This window comes from Telopea speciosissima, chromosome 8, assembly GCF_018873765.1.
Source record: "Telopea speciosissima isolate NSW1024214 ecotype Mountain lineage chromosome 8, Tspe_v1, whole genome shotgun sequence".
Lineage (NCBI taxonomy): Eukaryota > Viridiplantae > Streptophyta > Magnoliopsida > Proteales > Proteaceae > Telopea > Telopea speciosissima.
In genome coordinates, this window is record NC_057923.1 from 32,233,586 (window position 1) to 32,253,146 (window position 19,561).

Genomic DNA, 19,561 nt, shown 5'->3' on the forward strand with positions numbered 1-19,561 from the left:
GAATTTGAACTTGTAACTTGCGGGAGAGGTGATTCAGCTGCACATTTGGAAGATTCAACTACAAATCTTCAAGATTCATCACAAATTTGAAGGATTTTTCAAAGGTAAACTATTTTTCCCCAAATCTATTTTTTTTCAAAAAAATTGTTCAATCCTTGGTAGTAGATTCATGTCATTTTAAGATATGTTAAATAACTTTGGACGATCTATCACTTGATGGGGTCAAGTTTTTTTTATGTTATTATTTTTTTATTATATTTTCTACAAAAAAAAATAATTTTGTTGAAAAAAGAAATTGAAAAAAAAAAAAGGATTGTTTGAAGTGATTTTCATACATGTTGGACAACTTTAGAAGCTCTACAGCCTCATTGAGTCATTTTATTTTTTCACCCATTAAAAAAATTATTTTATTTTTCAGAATTAATAAAATATTATAAAAATTATAAAAATATATATAATATTTAGAAAAAACAATTGTTTTGTTGGAAAATTATGCACAACATATGTACATAATGTCCAACTTCAAATGGTGTCAAATACATCATTATATTATAATGTTTCATACTTTAAGGTATAAATATTTTTAATAAAAATTCTAAATTTTATTTTTAATTAAGAAATAAATACTAAGGTTAGGGGATAAATAAGGGATAGCTATTTGATTGTTCTAGTAGCTTGACATTATGTTAATAATTACGAATACAATACTTTAAGTCTTTAATACATTACTTTAAGTCTTTAATAGTTATTAATACATGTTTTTTTATTTAACAATACAAAAAGTAAGACATTTGGTATACAATTTGGGACCGTGTTGATATAGCATGGCAACATGGAGTCCCGATTTCCGAAGATAAAAAAGAAGTCCAAGTATAACTATTATGGAAAGTTGCTATCTGGAGGAGCCACTAGGTTAAAGCAACATTTGGCTGGTACAAGTATGGAGGTTGCCACATGCAGAAATGTTCCAAGCCGAGTGCAACAGGCTATGGCACAACACTTGAGAGGAGGACAAGCAAAAAAAGCTGAGAGGGAAAGACAACAAAAAGAGTTTGATGAGGCAGTGCTAGAGAGGCCTGGTGAAGAGAACCATGGAGGAGATGATACTGAATATAGGCCTACACCTGGTGAGTTCGAATCAGAGGCTGAGTGGAGAATTTACCAGCAAGCTTTGGTAGATAGTAGATTAGTAGACAAAGTTTGAAGTTTGAAAATATAAGAAGATATGAGCAGGCAAGAGGAGCTTGTGGATCTGGCTCAGCTGCACTAGTGCAACAAGAAGAGAGGAGGAGAAGTACTGACAGAAGATAGAATCCCGGACCCGGAGTCCCACGGCCCCCAACCCGACCAAGAGTACATTCCCTAGATCCTATTTTTGAGCAAGATCCATCTATTTTTAGGCAACAAGATGCCTACCAGCCAACCATCTCGCAAGTGTTTGGTGGTAAACAAGAGGAAGCACGAAAAGCCTTAAAGCAAGTTCATGTTATACAATGGCATTCCAGCTAATGTAGCACAAAGAATTATATAATGTATATTTGCCTAAGGAGGTAGAAGAGCCGAAAGAGTACATTGAGGGTCTGAAGCCAAGGTGGGAGATGTATGGGTTACCTTTATGGCTGATGGTTGGACTGGACCTACTAGACAGTCCATTATCAATTTCATGATGAGTTGCAATAGGAAGACAGTATTTTTGAAGTCTGTCTATACATCGAAGCATGTAAAGAATGCATCATACTTGTATAAGAAACTGAAGCAAGTGGTGGATGATATAGGACCAAAGAACGTTATCCAAAATTGTGATGGATAACTGTTCTAACTTAAAAAAGGTTGGAGAGAAGTTGATGAACAAGAGTAAGAGGATCCGCCTCTTTTAGACTCCATGTGCAGCACATTCCATTAATTTAATGTTGAAAGACATAGGGAAGAAAACTTTGGTGGCAGCTATGGTCAATAGGACAAGACAAGTGACCACTTTTGTATATAACCATGGTTATGATTTAACTATGTTGAGGGAAAAATGCAATGGCGATTTAGTAAGGCCTGGTGTCACTCAATTTGCAACCAATTACATTGCATTGAAGAGCTTTCAGACGAAGGTGGTAGGTCTGAATTCTACGTTTGTAAGTGAACAGTGGTTTGGTTGGCATGGGTCTAATTCAGAAGAAGGGAGGGCAGCACAACAGACCATTGCAAGTGACCGATTCTGGAACGACTCGCATAAAGTTGTTGCCATATAATCCGTTCTTGTAAGAGTAGGAGCATAATCCTTCTGCTTCTTAATCTTAAATATTATTTCCGCGCTTAATGGATTTAGAGCCAGTGGTGACAGTACTAAGGATGGTTGATACAGAGAAGAAGCCTACCTTGCCCCATATTTATGCTGCCCTTCAGAAGATGAAGGAAATGGTTAGAGCTACGATACCTTGGAGTGCAAGGTCGTATACTAACATTATTGATGTGCGGTGGGAGAAGCACTTGAGTCATCCATTGCATAAAGCTGGTGAGTTCAACACTTCAATATACTTTACACTTTATATGAGTTTTTACATTTACATCTTCAAAACTCAAAAACATTAAGTCACTAACAAGTTATATTCTTAGGTTCCACTTTACCAGCATACTATCTAAATCCAAAGTATCAGTATTCCATAATCTTGGGCTAGACACAGATTTGTTAGTGGCAGTTCAAAATGTTATTGAGAAGTTGGAACCCAATACCAAGACACAGACTAAGTGCAATGATGAGATGAGAATATGGGACTTGGTACTTTAGTAGTAAGTAAAGGAATGTAATTACTAAATAGTAAATACTAATGCCTCTAACAATATTTGAATTTAAAATGAAAACAGATCCAATTCTTCAGAGAGGCCTCAGTAAGTTTCAGTCGAAAAACTACAGTAAAGGGTAAACAAAAGTCAGACCCTGGTAGGTGGCATGGCATTACGTTTATGAATTATAATTTTATTCCTTTAGAATGTACATATTCTTAATATTCTACAGTTGTGATGTAGCTGACTGTAGGGGTGTAAATGAATAGCCGAAATCCGTTTCTGTATCCGTGTCTGTATCCGTTTATCACTATCCGAATCCGTCCGAAAGCTAAACGGATGCGGATACGGATAGGCTATAGCTATCCGAAAAGCTATATTTACATGTAAACGGATAAAATATCCGATCCGTATCCGTGTCCGTATTTGTTTAGCACTATCCGAATCCATCCGATAGCTAATCGGATGCGGATGCGGATGCGAATATAGCACTATCCGAGCAGAATCCGATCCGTTTACAGCCCTAGCTGACTGGTGGGTGCTTTATGGTATAAGTTCACCCAACCTGGGGATAATAGCAGTGAGAGTGCTTTCACAAACTTGTTCAAGTGGAGTACATTCTCATTGATCCACTCGAAGAGTCGGAACAGATTGGGTAGCAAAATACTGGATTAGCTGGTGTATGTGCATTACAATATAAGACTAAGGATGAGGCACATATGTGAAGGAATGCACACCAATGATAAAGAACTAATCGAACTAGCCAACATTTTCCAAGAGGACTCTGATTATGATGAGGATCCCCTATTGTAGGTGATGTGGTGTCTACACCTATTCCAATGGGTGAGGGATCATGGTGTACTAGATATGGATCAGCCTGGGGGTAGGCCCGACCCCACCATTGCGTCCGTAACCGGTACAAATGTTGAGGACTATATGTCGCAAGAGGGGCATGCACATTCAGAGTCACCGAGACATTTTGAGGTTGCAACAGGAAGTGCTGATGATGATGATGATGATGATGATGACGACAATGGTGGTAGTGAAGGTGATGGTGGTAGTGATGGTGATGGTGATAGTGACGATGGTGATGGTGATGACCCTGCTGGTGGTAGTGGCATGCGAAGTGGTGGTTATTATAATGACTGTTATAATGGGTTGCGCAAGCAGTACCAACATGAGGTGGGAACGCAGGCGGACCTTGTGCGTCACACAGGTGAGTTTTAGTTTACGCATGCCACACAGGATCTAGGCCTTGGTGCCCACGCTACGGACAAAAGAAAGAAGGGTCGCAAACAATCACAGGCTCAGGATGATGACATGAGTATAAACACCAAGTTTCGGAAGCATGAGTATAGATACTACTAGTGAACGACAATCGTGGCATTCATTTTAGCCTCATCATGACTATGATTATGGCCAGGAGAGCACTGGTTCCAAATATAGTGCCTATGGTCAGTTTGGGCAGTTAACACATGAGTTTGACAATCAAAGCACTGGGTCTGGTTTTGGGCCCATATTCCCAGTTCCAAACCAGCCATACCCATACATGCCTCAATATAATAGTAACAGTGGATCTCACGCCTCATGCCAACCACCTCTTCTATACCCTTGGATAGGGAACTTGGAATATGTTGATGACAACACTTATATGAGTGTTGTGGCAAACTATGTGCAAAACTACAACAACACTTTGACATGGAAATTCTATGTGGATATGGTTGGGATTGAATACATTACCATATCACATTTTATATAACATTTGTTTAAAGATTGATGTATTGTACTTTAACACTTCTAATTCTTATTTAAGTTGTTTTACATTAATTGAATGTTTTGATTGCTTTCTATTACTAAACTATGTGTAGAGTAGGGTATTTTAGTATGTTGTCGCCTACCAACCTATGGTCCGAAGTGAAACTCATATTTGGACTTCGTTTTTGCAAAATCTGATAGTGCCATTGTGTTTAAATAGCCTAAAATAGGCTGAATACCAAGTTTCAGTCCCAAACTAGATCTATAAAATCCACCGAGTTGAGGCTTCGAATCGGAAAAAAAAAATGCACCAACTCGGCGAGATCACGGCAAGATCTCGACTTGACTCGGTTTTTCCAAGGGTCAACTTGGTACCGAGTTCCAAGTTTTACTACCTTGGTGAAGAGGTTTGTCTGCAGTGTTTTATGATCAATACATTCCTTAAAACTCAAAAGAAAAATTTTATGGGACAGTTATACAACCAGCAATAATGATTAATGGGGCTGAAAATGTTGGGCAGTTTAGGTTTATATAAACAAACTTAGTGTAGGAGTAGCTTTGATAAATGAAGACGTTGAGATGGATGAGGGGTAAAACAAGAAAACATAAAACAAGGGAATGAACAAATTAGGGTTAATTTAGGAGTAGCTTTGATAAATGATAAGTTGAGAGAATGTCCTTTAAGGTGGCATGGACACATACAACAGAGCCTTTGAATGCTTCAGTAAGGGGCAATGAGATGATTTAGATTAGAGGAGCTAAAAGAACACAAGGCAGTCCTAAAATGACCCTGGGATAAGTGATGAGGAAAGACATGCCTATAGCTTAGGACTAGTAACAAGTATGTCTTCGAATAGAGCAGATTTGGAGAAAGAAGATCCATGAAGCCGACCCCATTTAGTTGGGATAAGGTTATGTTGAGTTGAGGTGAGTTGCATACATGATCAAGTTAAAACTTAAAAATCTGTTAAAGAGATAAATTTACAGCATTATCCACATGAACCAATAGTTTGCTTACCTCTTTACATGATGGAGGTGCACGTTTCCCCTTTATGGTACGGGATCTTCTGAAATATCCAACCTGCACCACTATAGTTCAGTTGTGAACCCTTAAAAACAGGGTGGCGGGGGGGGGGGGGGAGGTAGTATTTAGAGTTCGGACTCACTCTTGGAGATTGCAGTATTACCAACCCTTCATCCATAGCTTTATCAAGCAAGGTCTGTATTCCTCCTAAAGATGGTACTGGTTTAGAGATGGCTAATGATGTGGAAACTGATCCATTTAAATCACGAGTCTCCGCAGTGATGCTAGAACCGGTTGGCACCGAGTTTGAAGGAGCTGGAGGTTCACTTTTCCCAGACAAATTCCTTGTCACATAGATCTTGAATCCACTAAGCTAGGCAGAAGTGCACAACAGAGAGTGAGTGACAGGGAGATGGGGAAAATGTCAGTTTACACCTTGAAAGAGAGAAGGGTATTAAAATTGTTTTCTTACAGCTTTTAAATCTAGAACCACTTACTTTCAATTCAAATTCTGCAACAGAAGTGGTATCACAGATTGCTGTTACCAAAGATTGCACCTGTAAACAAATATTATATCAAACTTATAATTAATCAGAAGTTATAAAAACAAAATCTTGTCCCATATGCAACTTCAAGAAAAAAGCATTCTAGTGTTGATGCCAGAACAGGATTGTACCTTGTATGTCTCTCACAAGAAGCTATAACATAGAAAAGGGAAACCTAAAGCTCTTACTGAGTGGATTGAAACTTACAGCCCATACTGAATGGTTCGACTGTGAATATTGTCTATCAATGATACAATTTTAACTTAGTGCTCATATAAGAGAATGAGCCAAGAATCCTCTTGTCCCAACATGGTGCTTCTCTGCACCCAAAACCTAAGGTTGTGCTACTTTTTAACCATCTTTTTTTCGGGACTTTTGCCCTGTTCTTCTCAACTCAACCAATGAGCATATTGAATTGGATCGGCTATGAAAATGGTAGCAAGAAATTGAAAAAGTTTAGGGTTTTATAGGGCTAAGATGAAACTGGTCCGAATGGCTTACTAACATCTGGGTATGGTGAACTCCTATTTTACTAATGTAATATTTGTTTTAGAGAGCAAGAAACATAACTCTTCTATTTTTTTCAGTAGGTTTTATTCCCTCATTACAGAGAGAATTTTACCCAGTGCATGAGGCTCCCACTACTGCAGGGTCTGGGGAGGGGCATATGTATGCAGCCTTACCCCACCCCCACTATTTGTGGACAGGCTGTTTCATTGTTCAAACACATGACCACAAGGTTGCGATAGAACAACCTTTCCGTTGTGCCAAGGCCCGCCCTCACTGAGAGAATTTTACCAATTGAGATAAATCCATAGTATCATTACGAACCCCAAAGGAGTGCTGGACAAAAAATGGAAAGTTTTTGCAGAGTTCAATTCTATAGTAGATAATACAACTTCTAATCATCATTAATTTTTTTATTCATACTAAACTACTGCAAAATAAAGACCATAAAATTAACATCTAACTTCTTTCTTTGTTAAGTAATAAGGGATTAATGTGAAAAGAGTGAAAAACATTATAAATAATGTTAGACTATTCCCAAATAGTTTTAATTCTGAAAGGCAATTATAAAAAGAAGAGGCCCAACTAGGAAATATTAATCTTCATTGCCAAAAAATAGATGGACGACTGTGCATTCCACTTTATAATTTAAATTTTAAAAAATGAAAAAAGGAAGAAAGCAGAGGAAGTCAATTTACTATGTTAACTTTTAACTTATTACTGTAATGTTGTGTATGAAACTATTTCCGGTACGTGAATACATTGGCAGGATTTTGTGAGCCAAAAAAGAACAAGTAATTTTTTGAGTACAGCTGCCATTTCCATTACATGCTTTTAATTATCCCATTGGTATAGTTAGTTATTGCTTCGGAAATTAAGTAGGCGAAATACAACTAATGAGGGCTCCAATATCCTGCCATGAGTAACATAACAATTATGCCTTCGAAAGAAGGCTGAACTAACACGTCCACCAAACAGGGTGTTATGATGCAGTACAATAATCCATCCCATCATTAGCGGGCCCACAGTAAGTTCAGAAAATGCCAGAATGATCTTGCCCCACTGGACAACAACTCAAAAAGCTGAAAGAATACTGAAATAGTTGAGATTTTAATATGTCGACGTATGTTCGAGTATGAACAGAAGTAAATCAAGAAGTCCATAAAATTCAACTGATCTGGTTCTTCAGAAATCCCAGGAATGCAAAACCAGAAAAAAAATCATTAGCTTGGGGAACCAGTTATACAAGCTCCAGTCAGGACGAGACTATGGTTTGTTGTCGTAGTTATAGAAATATCAAACCCTACAACATTCATTAGATTTGCAAAAACCATAGGTTTTCCAAGAAGTGCAATCAGGCTAGTTTTTGAGTCTGAAAACCAAGCTTTAACAATTTGAACAGGCAGCTTCAATCCAAAATGTTGATTGGTGATCTCAATAGATGTTTCAAAGAAAAAAAACAAAAAAGTATCAAGCTGCATCAACAGAAGAAAATTCAGAAATTCAACAATTGAAATTATGCACTCTTGTATGCCCAAGAATTGAGAAAACCAGCAATAGCAACCCATGGCTGGCAAATAGTAATAACAAAAAATTAAACCAAAGATTCCTGCATGAAAAGACACCATGTTTTCTTATCGGAAACAAATGAAAATTGACAATAGCATTATTGATCAAAATAACAAGACCACTGTCTATTTTATAGATTAAAATAACTCAAAATCTTGTTAGGGCTCCAACTTATAATAAATATTACTAATTAAAACCAGCAGTAGCACCTCATGGCCAGCAGCACATAGCAATAACAAATAATTAAAACCAGAGATTCCCAAAAGAAAATGCCCCATGTTGTCTTTATCAGTAACCAATCTGAATGACAGTAGCATAATTGATCAAACTATGAGCCTACCGTCAATTTTATAAATTAAAATAGCTCCAAGTTTCTTAGAACTCCATCTTCTAAAAAGAAGGTATGACTCATTACATTTTAACAAGGCCCTTAAGTGCTTGAATCTTTTCCTAAAACAAAGAAAAAAAAGTCAAAAACTTCTAATTAATTAGACACTCCCAAAATGGTAAGGCAAAAAAGATCCGTGGAGAGCATACAATAGTTGTGCCATGTGGAAAGATGATGAGGGAATTGTTATGTAGTGAATGGTCTGGATTAGCCATGTGTCAAATTTCAGGCTTTAATTCAATCATTTACCCTCCCATGTATGTCCAAGAACCCCCTCATGGAGTCCTGAATTTTTCACTGCTTTATTTTTCCACGTGGAAAATTCTGTTTGGGCTGAAACATGGCATATGAGCAGGGTACCTTGGCATCTACCTGTCCACCAAATTTCAGCCTCATTTTACAAACATGGCACAACTAAGTGTGTCATCCACATAATGGAATATGTACTCATCTACAGATCCTCAGTCCAAATAGTAAGTATATCACAGTTTGATACCTTTTATTCAAATTGACTGTGATTTCGACGTAGTAGCTAGGATTCATAAGACACCAAGATACTCTAAGCAAACAGGTTTTTGACCATCAAGTAGAAGACTCGAAGCAAAGTGGTAGCAGTAATGCATCCTAGTCAAAAATGAAAACTGCCAATGTACCCCACACCGAGATTCCATTGTATGACAATTCTTAACTTAATTAGTTAAAATGCATCATGATCATATAACTATATCATCCATTTAAATGCAACAAAACCTTTCAGAGGTGAATCAATGGGAGAAGGAACAATTCAGAGTTTATACCATACAGAAATAACAGTATAAAGAGCTACTCACTTCAAATGAATTTGGGATAATTTGGCTTGTCAAGCTGTTGGATTTCTTTTCTGCTGAACCATCCTGTATATTAGTGGTAGCTGTTTCTCATCATAGACCACAATAGATAACAACTCAGTTACACAAATAGATGAATAAAGATGACTTCTGAATGTTTTAAATTACAGGTTCATGCACATGAGAAATATAAAATGTTAAAAAAAATGGATGTTTCTTACTTAGTTTGCAAGGCTCCCTCAATAAAAAGCTCATGAAATTATACATAAGGGGAAAAGCAACAAAGCCTCAACTCTTTACAGAACATAATATGGAATCAGCCTTTTAATCAAGTTTGTGAGTTTTGACCTCCATGAAACAATGAGAAAGAAGTAATCATTATGGGAAGCAAGGATTCCATTGAGATCTAATCTAATATGCAGCATAATGATGCTTGTAACAAAAAATAGGATACCAATTCTTCATTTTCTGATATCTAGGCATGGATACAAGTTCCTGAGAACTTCCTTTTCTTTCCTTTTCTTCAGGAGGCTTACTTCCAAAATAGACTGAAGATGTTGGTCTTTATTTTATCAGACCCTCTTTTTAATGAAGATTCTCCCAATTATATAGTTTTGCATATTGAGAAGACATTATCAATGAAGTTTAACTAATTTGTTGGAATGTAACTCCTTAATACCCACGGAAGTGTGACCCAACCAACTAAACTAAAACCTGTGATTTTTTTTGTACAACAAGTAGTTTACTCTTTTGGTAAGAAAACAAGAAATTTGGACAACCCGGGAATTAAAATGAAAGAGAATGATTATTTGGGAAGTTGAATATTAGAATGGGACAAAGGAATAAATACTCAGGAGGGGGATACTATTAAAAAAACAGGATCTAAACAGTAATAAGAAGAACCAATCTTCTGCTTCCTCACGATTATATCATAATGGTGGAATTCAGTTCAAACTTTAGGAGAGAGAACTCATTGGTATGGACTCTGTTTGAGCTGAAATTTATCATGGAGGTCAAGAACTCAGAATCCTACAGTTCCCAAGTGATATTCAATTGAACCAGCAACCTAAAGGTCAATAAAAAATTCCTGAAATAAATGCAGGCAGTAAGAGAAGGTTTAGGAATCGTTGCAGCCTTAATTTTTATGATAGAGTTGGCTTCAGGGACTGGGGTTGGAGTTGCTTAATGTAGAGGGGCTAACAACCAGAATCTTAAAAAGAAAGGGAGAGAAAAAAAGGGAGAACAGTACTTAATTGTTTGACGCCTTTTGGAAAGAGCCGCTAAATTGCGTTCTCGTTTAGGTGAAGGAAGTATGACCGCCTTACCAATAGTGGAGACCCAATCAGGAAACGTTTCAGATTTTCAGTAACAACAGAACAGCAACTCAGCCTTATCCCAAGTAAATGGGGTTTGGCTACATGGATCCTTACCTTCCAATCAGCTCAGTTTGAGGTATTACTTGATACAAGGCCTAAGCTATGCATGTCTTTCCTCACCACTTCTTCTAGAGTTATTTTAGGTATGACCTTGGCTCTTTTAGCTACTTCAATCTGAATCAAATCACTCCATTGAACATGGCTAAGCCACCTCAAACGACTTTCTCATGGCTTATCATGTATCGGAGTTACTCCCAAATCAGCTCTAATATGATCATTCCTTACTTCATCCTTCCTATTTTTGCCACACATTCATCTCAGCATCTTTATCTCAGCTAACACTAAGTTTATCCATATGATGCTTCTTAACTTCCCAACATTCCGCACCACACATCATACCTGGTTGTATGACTGTCCTATAAAATTTTCCTTTATGTTTTAAAAGAATATGTTGATCACACAACACTCAGGACACACTTCTCCACTTCATCAATCCTATTTTAATTATCTGTGAAACATCATTCTCTATATCACCTTATTTATTAATGATTGATTCCAGATACCTGAAATAATCATTTTGCAGAATCTCCCTCTCATCAATTTTCACCACCTCATTATCCGTCCTAGTGTAACAAAAGTTACACACCATATACTCCCTCTTCTTTCTATTTATCTTAAAAACTTTTTGATTCCAAGGTTGATCTACATAGCTCCAACTTGGCGTCAATCTCTACCTTTGTTTTATTTACCAAAACAATATCATCAGCAAAAAGTATACACCAAGAAACCTCATCTTGAATGTCTCCGATTAAATCATCCATGATAAGCACAAACAAATAAGGGCTTAAAGCTGATCCTCCTCCACAGTTCTTACACTAGTCACCACACCATTATACATATCTTTAATTATTATGTCCACTTATTTACTTCAAACATTTTCTTCTCTAGTACTTGCCAGATTAACTATTCAAAGACTCTATCATAAGCTTTTTGTAGGTCAACAAAGATTATATGGAGATCCTTCTTACAACAACAACTCAGCCTTATACCAACTAAATGGGGTCTTCTAAATGGATCCTTTCAAAAATAAGGAAGAGAAAAATGAGGTCCTTACAAAGGGAAAGGAAAGTAAAAGGAATGAAGATTAAAAATGAAGAAATGGGATAAGAAAAGTACATAATGGACAATAAAAAATGTAAGTAAAAGGAAAGAGGATGGCCCAAGAATTCAGGAATCTCAGCTACATGGCATCGATAACGTGGATCCTCGCCCTCTAATAGGCTCTATCTGAGGTCATACTTGGCACAAGACCCAACCTAAGCATGTCGTCTTCACAACCTCACCTATAGTCATTTTAGGCCTGCCCCTAGCTCTTTTAGCTCCTTCAATCGGCATCAGATAACTTCTCCTTATTGGGGCGTCCCCAGACCTCCGTTGTACATGGCCAAACCACCTCCAGTGACATTCTTGGAGCTTGTCACTGATCGGGGCAACTCCCACATCACCTCTAATACGTTTGTTCCTAACTTTATCCTTCCTATTTTTGCCTCATATCCATCTTAACATCCTCATCTCAGCAACACATAGCTTTGCTATATGGCACTTCTTAACTGCCCAACATTTCGCCCCATATATCATAGCAGGTCGGATAATAGTCTTGTAGAACTTTCCTTTAAGCTTTAAAGGACTGTGTCAGGCACACAATACTTCGGTCGCACCTCTCCACTTCACCTATCCTACTTTAAATCTTTGTGAAACATCATCCATGTCACCTTCTTTATGTATGATAGATCCCAAATATTTGAAATAGTCACTTGGTGGTATCTCTCTCTCTCTCTCTCTCTCTCTCTCTCCTCAATTTTCATCATGTCATCATCCATCATAAGTGTGACTAAAGTTATACATGATACACTCCGTCTTTGATCTACAAATCTTAAAGCCTCTTGTTTCCAAGGTCGATCTCCACAACTCTAACTTAGTGTCTATCCCTGCTTTTGCCTCATCCACCAAAACGATATCATCGACGAAGAGCATACACCACTGTACCTCGTCTTGGATGTTTTTGGTTAATTCATCCATGAGCGCAAACAAATAAGGGCTTAGGGCTGATCCTTGATGTAACCCAACCGTGATTGGGAATTCTTTGCCTTGGCCTCCCACAGATCTCACACTAGTCACCACGCCCTCATATATATCTTTAATTACTTCTATATACTTACTCAACACTCCTCTCTTTGCAAGAACATGCTGAATTAAATCTTTAGGGACTTTGTCATAGGCTTTCTCTAGGTCAATAAAGACCATATGGAGATCCTTCGTGCTAGCTCTACATCTTTCCATGAGCCTCCTTAGTAGGTAGATTGCTTCAGTAAAACCAAATTGATTCTTTGAAATATGAATCTCTCTTTTCAGACGAGCTTCAATAACTTTCTCCCAAAATTTCATAGTATGACTCATCAGTTTTATGCTTCTATAGTTATTGCAGCTCTGGGCATCACCCTTATTTTTGCAAATCGAAACTACAATACTTCTCCTCCAATCATCTAGCATTTTCCTTGCGATCATAATCTTGTTAAATAACTTGGTTAACCAATATACCCCACAAACTCCTAGGGCCTTTGATACTTTTAATGGGATCTCATCTGGGCCTGGTTCTTGTCTACCTTCATCTTTCTTAAAGCTTCTTTAACTTCCGCCACACCAATCTTTCATACATATCAATGGAGATCCTTCTTGCAATCTCTAAATCTTTATAAGTCTCCTAAGTAAGTAAATAGCTTCTATCGTGTATCTTCCTAGCATAAAACCAAATTGGTTTTCTGTAATAGTAGTTTCTTGTCTCAAGCGAGTTTCAATAACTCTCTCCCATAATTTCATAATTAGTTTTATGCCTCTATAGTTAATGCAACTCTGATTAAGACCTTTATTTTTATAAATGGAACCATAATGCTTCTCCTCTATTCATCTAGCATTTCCTTGTGCTCATAATCTTATTAAACAGCCTGGTTTGCCAAGATAAACTACAGATTTCTAAGCTCTTCCACACTTCTATTGGGACCCCATCTGGAATTGTTGCCTTGCGTAGTATCATACTCACTAAAGTTTCTTTTACTTCAGGCACCCTAATTTTTCATATGTATTTATGACATGCGGTATGTAGTCTTCGAGACTCTTTACTCGAAATGTCTTCATTTAGTAGGTTGTAGAAGTAATATTTCTATCTCTCCTTTGTGTCCTCATCCCTTATTGGTACTTTACATCTTCACTTTTAATACATCTAACATAGTTGAAATCTCTACTCTTCCTTTCCCTTATTTTAGCTATCTTATAGATAGTTTTTTTTCCTTCCTTTGTGCTCAGATTGTTATAAAGATCATCATATTTCTTTGCCCTTGCTTCTCCCACTAACTTCTTAGCTTCATTTCTGGCCAATTTATACTTTTAGATCCTTTAAACCCTTAGTCATTTGACATGTCTTAAAACTAGCTTTTTCAGTCTTAATGGATGCTTGAACCTCATCATTCCAGCACCAAGTCTCTTAGAGGAATGATGATTTCCTTTCGATTCTAATGCAAAGTCAACCGCAACCAGGGAAACCAGCGGGAGATCGATTGCAGCAGGATTAATACAATAAAAGGAATTAAATTAAATAACCAAAACTCTTTTTTTTATTGCTATTTTCTGTTTACATATGAAGAACATCAAAGGTTAGGAAAGAGGAAGAAAGGGATATAGAAGGGGTGGGGATAGGATCAGCTATCTCAGGCAGGCTATCTCAGCCCATCATCCTCTCACCCAGGGCTTCTCACCCATTGTATCTCACTATTGCCACATCTCACAGCTTCATCAATTGCTCTTTTTCTTCAATCTGTCTCTTTTCTATTCAGCCGCATACTTATATATAATAATCCAATTGCAAAGCAACCCAATCCTAATCTAAGTAAAAAACTAATTAATAAAACCTATAAAATAGAAACTAGACTTTAACTAGGATTCCCAATTAGGATTACAACTCAAACAAGAAACTAAATAAGTGTCTAATAATAAAAATAACACCGAAAATTAACTCCTCTAAGTCAGCAGTCCATATCAGCCTCCAAATCAGTGTTCACATGAACAGTGCCATGAATAGTAACTTTTTTTTTCCCCCTTTGATCTCCTTCACGCTTCGATCTACATCAGATTTGCCTAGGACATCTTTAGCAACCTTCTTAATACAAGCAGTCATCCCATTCCACATCGCATTAGTGTCTCCATCAAAGTCTCACTTTCCTTGTTTGGCCACTTGATCAGTTAATGATTTCAAGGTATCACTTTTTAAGCTCCATCTTATCCTAGGGAAAATATGCTTACCTTTCTCACAGTTTGGCATAATAAGACACATATCCATGACCACTAATCTATGTTGTGGTTAGGCTCTCTAATAGTATAACCTTACAGTCCTTACATAACAACCTTTTGAACCTTCTAATTAGAAAGAAATCTATGAGGCTACTATGATGCCCACTTTTGAAGGTAACTAAATGCCCCTCTCTTTTCAAAGTAAGTATTAACAATGGATAAATCATAAGCCAAAGCAAAATTTAAAACCAAAATCCCTTCCCCATTCCTCTCTCCAAAACAATATCCTCCATGTACACCTTTATAGCCTCTACAATCTCTCCCAACAGGTTCATTCAGATCACCCCTTATATTTTCTCCTTGATGCGTAGTAATAGGAAAAGAAAAATGAAGTAGAATATCAGTAAGAAGAACGAAGAAAATTGCAAAGAGATGGGGAAGGGTGGATTGCATAGTTGACCCAATCTGGCCGCAGACCCACAGCTCGTCAACCATGAAGGGCAATTTCAAACTCAAAATTCATTCAATTTCTGTCCATCATTGGGTTACATATATATACAAAGATTAAAAACTGCTAATCCAAAGAATCGAAACCATATGCCTAAGTGACGCCTAGGCATCCAGGTGCCTTCAAGGTGTCATGGCGATGCCTCGCCTTGCTGGATGTAGGTAAGTCAACCACCTTGGCCACCTTGGTCCGTTAGGTGGTTGGATAGGCACCTGATCCCTTTTTTATTTTTTTGGTATATAATATATATTCTTTTCCTTGCCTTTTTATTTGGCAGTGTAAAGGATTGTAATGCTCGTGATACGTAGAATCATTGAATTTAACCCTTGCTATACTCTATTGTATCTGGTTATACTGTTATAGTTTATTGCTAATTCTCTGCTAGAATCAATTCTGATCCTATGTGACATCGAATATCATTGACCTCAGCAACTGAAATATCTTCTCTGTTCAATTTATATTTTAACTGCTGGTTTTTAGTTAGAAACTGAATCATTCTGGGAAACTAGTACTGATAAAACCCAAATTGAGTAACACAGATTCCCTACCAACCCTTATTAGACCAATAGCATGGTTTGCTTCTGGTTCGTCTCAGTCTGGGTTTCCAGATCGGTCAGTTCAGCCATGATAATGCTACTGCATCATGCTAAGGCTGTTTGGTGGGATTCCAACTTAGTACTAGATTATGAAGCTTGGTCCATATCTTTCTTCCACACTTCTTCCTCTTGATTTATAAAGCGTACCCCCAGTGCACGAGGCTCCCGCCTCTGTGGGGTCTGGGGAGGATCATAATGTATGCAGCCTTACCCCCTGTTGCGCAGAGAGGCTGTTTCCCAACTCGAACCCACGACCACTAGGTTGGAATGAAACAACCTTACCGTTGTGTCGAGGTCCGCACTCTACAAAATCATGTTAGTAGCAGAATTCTTCTCAGTCCATACACATGCTATACATGATTGAATCTCAAATTTTCTCCATCAATACTCCATAAATTTCAGATCTACTTACATATACAGCAACCACACTTCATGTTTCATGGACCCATGATTTTGATCTTATTGTTGTTTTCATAGAATCCTATTTCGGGGTTGGATCCTTAGTTCTATCGTATTCTGAAGATCAGATTCTGTTAATTGTTTCATATTGATAATTTGATATTCTAGTCCTATTACTGATATCTAATTTTTATTCTGATCCTTTGTTGACTAATGGATTGGACCTTTATAAATTCTGATTTGTGCTGGAACCCTAAATTTAAGAATCCTATTGCCAATGGTATACTCTCGTAACCCCAGATCTAACCATCATCTCAGTCACATTTGGAAGAGTTATTTCTACCTATTAGTGACCTTCGACCAGTTTTTTGTCCAGATCAGGCTCTCTGTTTGAAAGCTATTTTCTCCTGAAATCTAGTTTGTTACTTCACTGCGGTTCTGGAAATTTCTGGATTTCTGAAACATATTATCTAAGGCTTCTAGGAACCCATCAGTCCCAGTTCTTCATTTTATTAGGTAAATAGCTTCATTCAAATCTTTAATTATCCAGGCAAGGGATGTAATTAAATATGCAGTAGACTGCAACAACTAACGAATAGTATTCCTTTTTATGAATTTCCAGTAATTAAATTTTCGGGAGAGAACTGGGGTTTAGGGACCACTTTATTTATTTTTATTTTTTTTGGGGGGGAGGGGGGTTCAAAACCGGTGAATAATAACCTAGCCAGACCATTTTCTGATTTATCATAACGCAAAAAAAAGGGATCAATTACTGATGAGTTGATGCACTGTATATAATTTCCATTGATTATTTATGAGGCACTGGGACCTTATCGCTCCTCTTCCATTATTTGTGATCACACACACTATAATTGTATCCCCCTCTACTTAATGCTGTCAAGTTAAATACAGACAGCAGCTCTTCTGATAATCATGGCAAGGAAGATAGTGGATGAGTGTTTAAAAATCATGATGTCTGGGTGCACATGGCTTTTTCTGGATCCATAGACATAGAGAATTAGCGTCGAAGAACTCAACGCAATTACAAAAGGGCTTAAGACTGCTTTGGCAAAAGATGTTGTTAAAGTATTTACCGTGGGGATATGTTGCATAAGTTGCTTAGGTTCTAGTTGTTATTCTTTCCTATTGAAAGTAGGATTTAGTTTCCTATTTAGTCTTTAGACGGCTAGCTGTAATTAGTTTCAGTTTCCTACTACGTAAAGGATTGGTTTTATTATAAATAAACTGTGCAAGTACAATAGGAGAAATCACTCACTATCGCCTAGCTTCTCTCAACCTTCGGTTATCTCTCTTCTGTCATATCTCTTCCACTTGCAGGCACTGGTTCCAGGTTCTGGGTTTGTCACATAGTATCAGAGCTGTAACCAGTACTTGCCATTTCCTTGATATTTGTTTTGAGAGTCTTGCCAGGGTTTTCAGAGCTATGAAGAAGAAGAAGAAGAAGAAGAAAAAGAATCTCTGAAAACCCTAGTTACTTAAAAAAATGGGGGAGGGGGTTGTCGAACCTGTTGTTTGCTGATCAAAGATTTCTTGTGCTGATCGAGTATTATTGCTAATCGAACATATGCTGAAGGTTTCTGCTGATTTTTTGAACCAGAATCGACTTACGCTGGATTGCTGCTATCGTGTTTCCTTGGATTGCTGAATCAATAGATTGAAATTGCTTGTTGCTGCTGAATCCAAGTACCAACTGCTGAATCGATTGGAATTTTTGGAATCGAGTGCTTGGTTTGCTGATGTTGAAACGATTGAAAACCTTTACTGGGTCTCCCATAGTTGCTGTTGTCTTCTTCCTGTTGTTTCTCAATTGTTGGTTTTTCTCTTCAGTCAAGAAGAAGAAGAAGAAGAAGAAAGTTACTGCTCCTTCATCCTTCCGATTTTCCGAATCCACGAATAGCCGACATCAATCTGGATTCCTTCTTCGATTTTACTGCTATGGCTTCTCTTCCTTTTCATTTGCTTTAACGGTTGAAGATTGCAGCATTGAAGAGAGGTTGAAGACGCATCTTTCTGTTCAGCCTCCTTGGTATCGCACGAGGGTTGAAGTCTAGAAGAATCGTACCTTTTTAAGTTTTCCGTGAGTTTTGAGTTTGCTGGTTGCATGCTGTAAGTCGATGGATTCCTCTTGTCCTTTACTATTTAAGTTTGAATTATTGCCCCTACCTATTACTACTACTTCAACAGATGTGATAGTGTGATAGTGGAAGGGCACTGCTCCTGCTCCTTGACTAGTCATTGGCTCAAGGATCATGTGGGATTAAAAGGGCTAGGGCCCTTACAGAGCAAGGTCACTCTTCTTTTTCTTGAAGACTGAGGACTGCCAATCAATTGCTAATGAATTAGCTAGAGAAGGGAGGGGTATACAGTCCTTCAATGTACGTCCCTATCATATTCAGTATTGATCCTTTGTTGTTTGGGCCTCTGGCCCCCTGTTGTTGTTGTGATATAGTTGGCTGCCCCTTACAGGGTAAGGCCTTTGGCTGCTTCTTCTTCTTGTTATTGTACTCTATATCTAGCACCTTTCTTTTTAATAAATTTATACTTATCAAAAAAATCTATGCAACTTTAGCTTCATCTTGCTGCATCTTCCGTCAACTAGTGTGTCAAACGGATTAATGGTCCCAATTTCAGGGGATTCTTAGTTTGTATCCCTCATAGGGAAAGGTTCTTTAAACCCTCAGATGTCGGAACTATGAACTTGGCTTCCACTAACGGAACCATGAATCTTGGTACTTTTGGGTAGTTCAGGGAAAAATCAAGAGATACAAACACAATTCATGCAATCCATTTATTCTCAGAATATTGATGAGTCAAAAGTTTCTGTTTCTTTCGTTTTTTCCCTCTTTTAGCAATGATACTGATGCAGAAATGAAGTATAATATTTCCACTAAAAAAATCATCATCATCATTCTTGATGAATGCAAAATGAACAT

At 37.5% G+C, this 19,561-nt stretch overlaps 1 protein-coding gene across 1 annotated transcript in view; it reads right to left on the minus strand.

Moving 5' to 3' along the window:
* The window catches only part of LOC122638276 (biotin carboxyl carrier protein of acetyl-CoA carboxylase), a 40,197-nt gene that overhangs the window by 2,159 nt on the left and 18,477 nt on the right, over positions 1-19,561 (minus strand). Inside the window, exons 3-6 of the mRNA XM_043831160.1 lie at positions 9,391-9,470; positions 6,049-6,108; positions 5,694-5,924; positions 5,546-5,608 (exon numbers count right to left, since the gene is read on the minus strand). Of these exons, the coding sequence (XP_043687095.1) occupies positions 5,546-5,608; positions 5,694-5,924; positions 6,049-6,108; positions 9,391-9,470 (434 nt within the window). The remainder of the gene's footprint in view (positions 1-5,545; positions 5,609-5,693; positions 5,925-6,048; positions 6,109-9,390; positions 9,471-19,561) is intronic.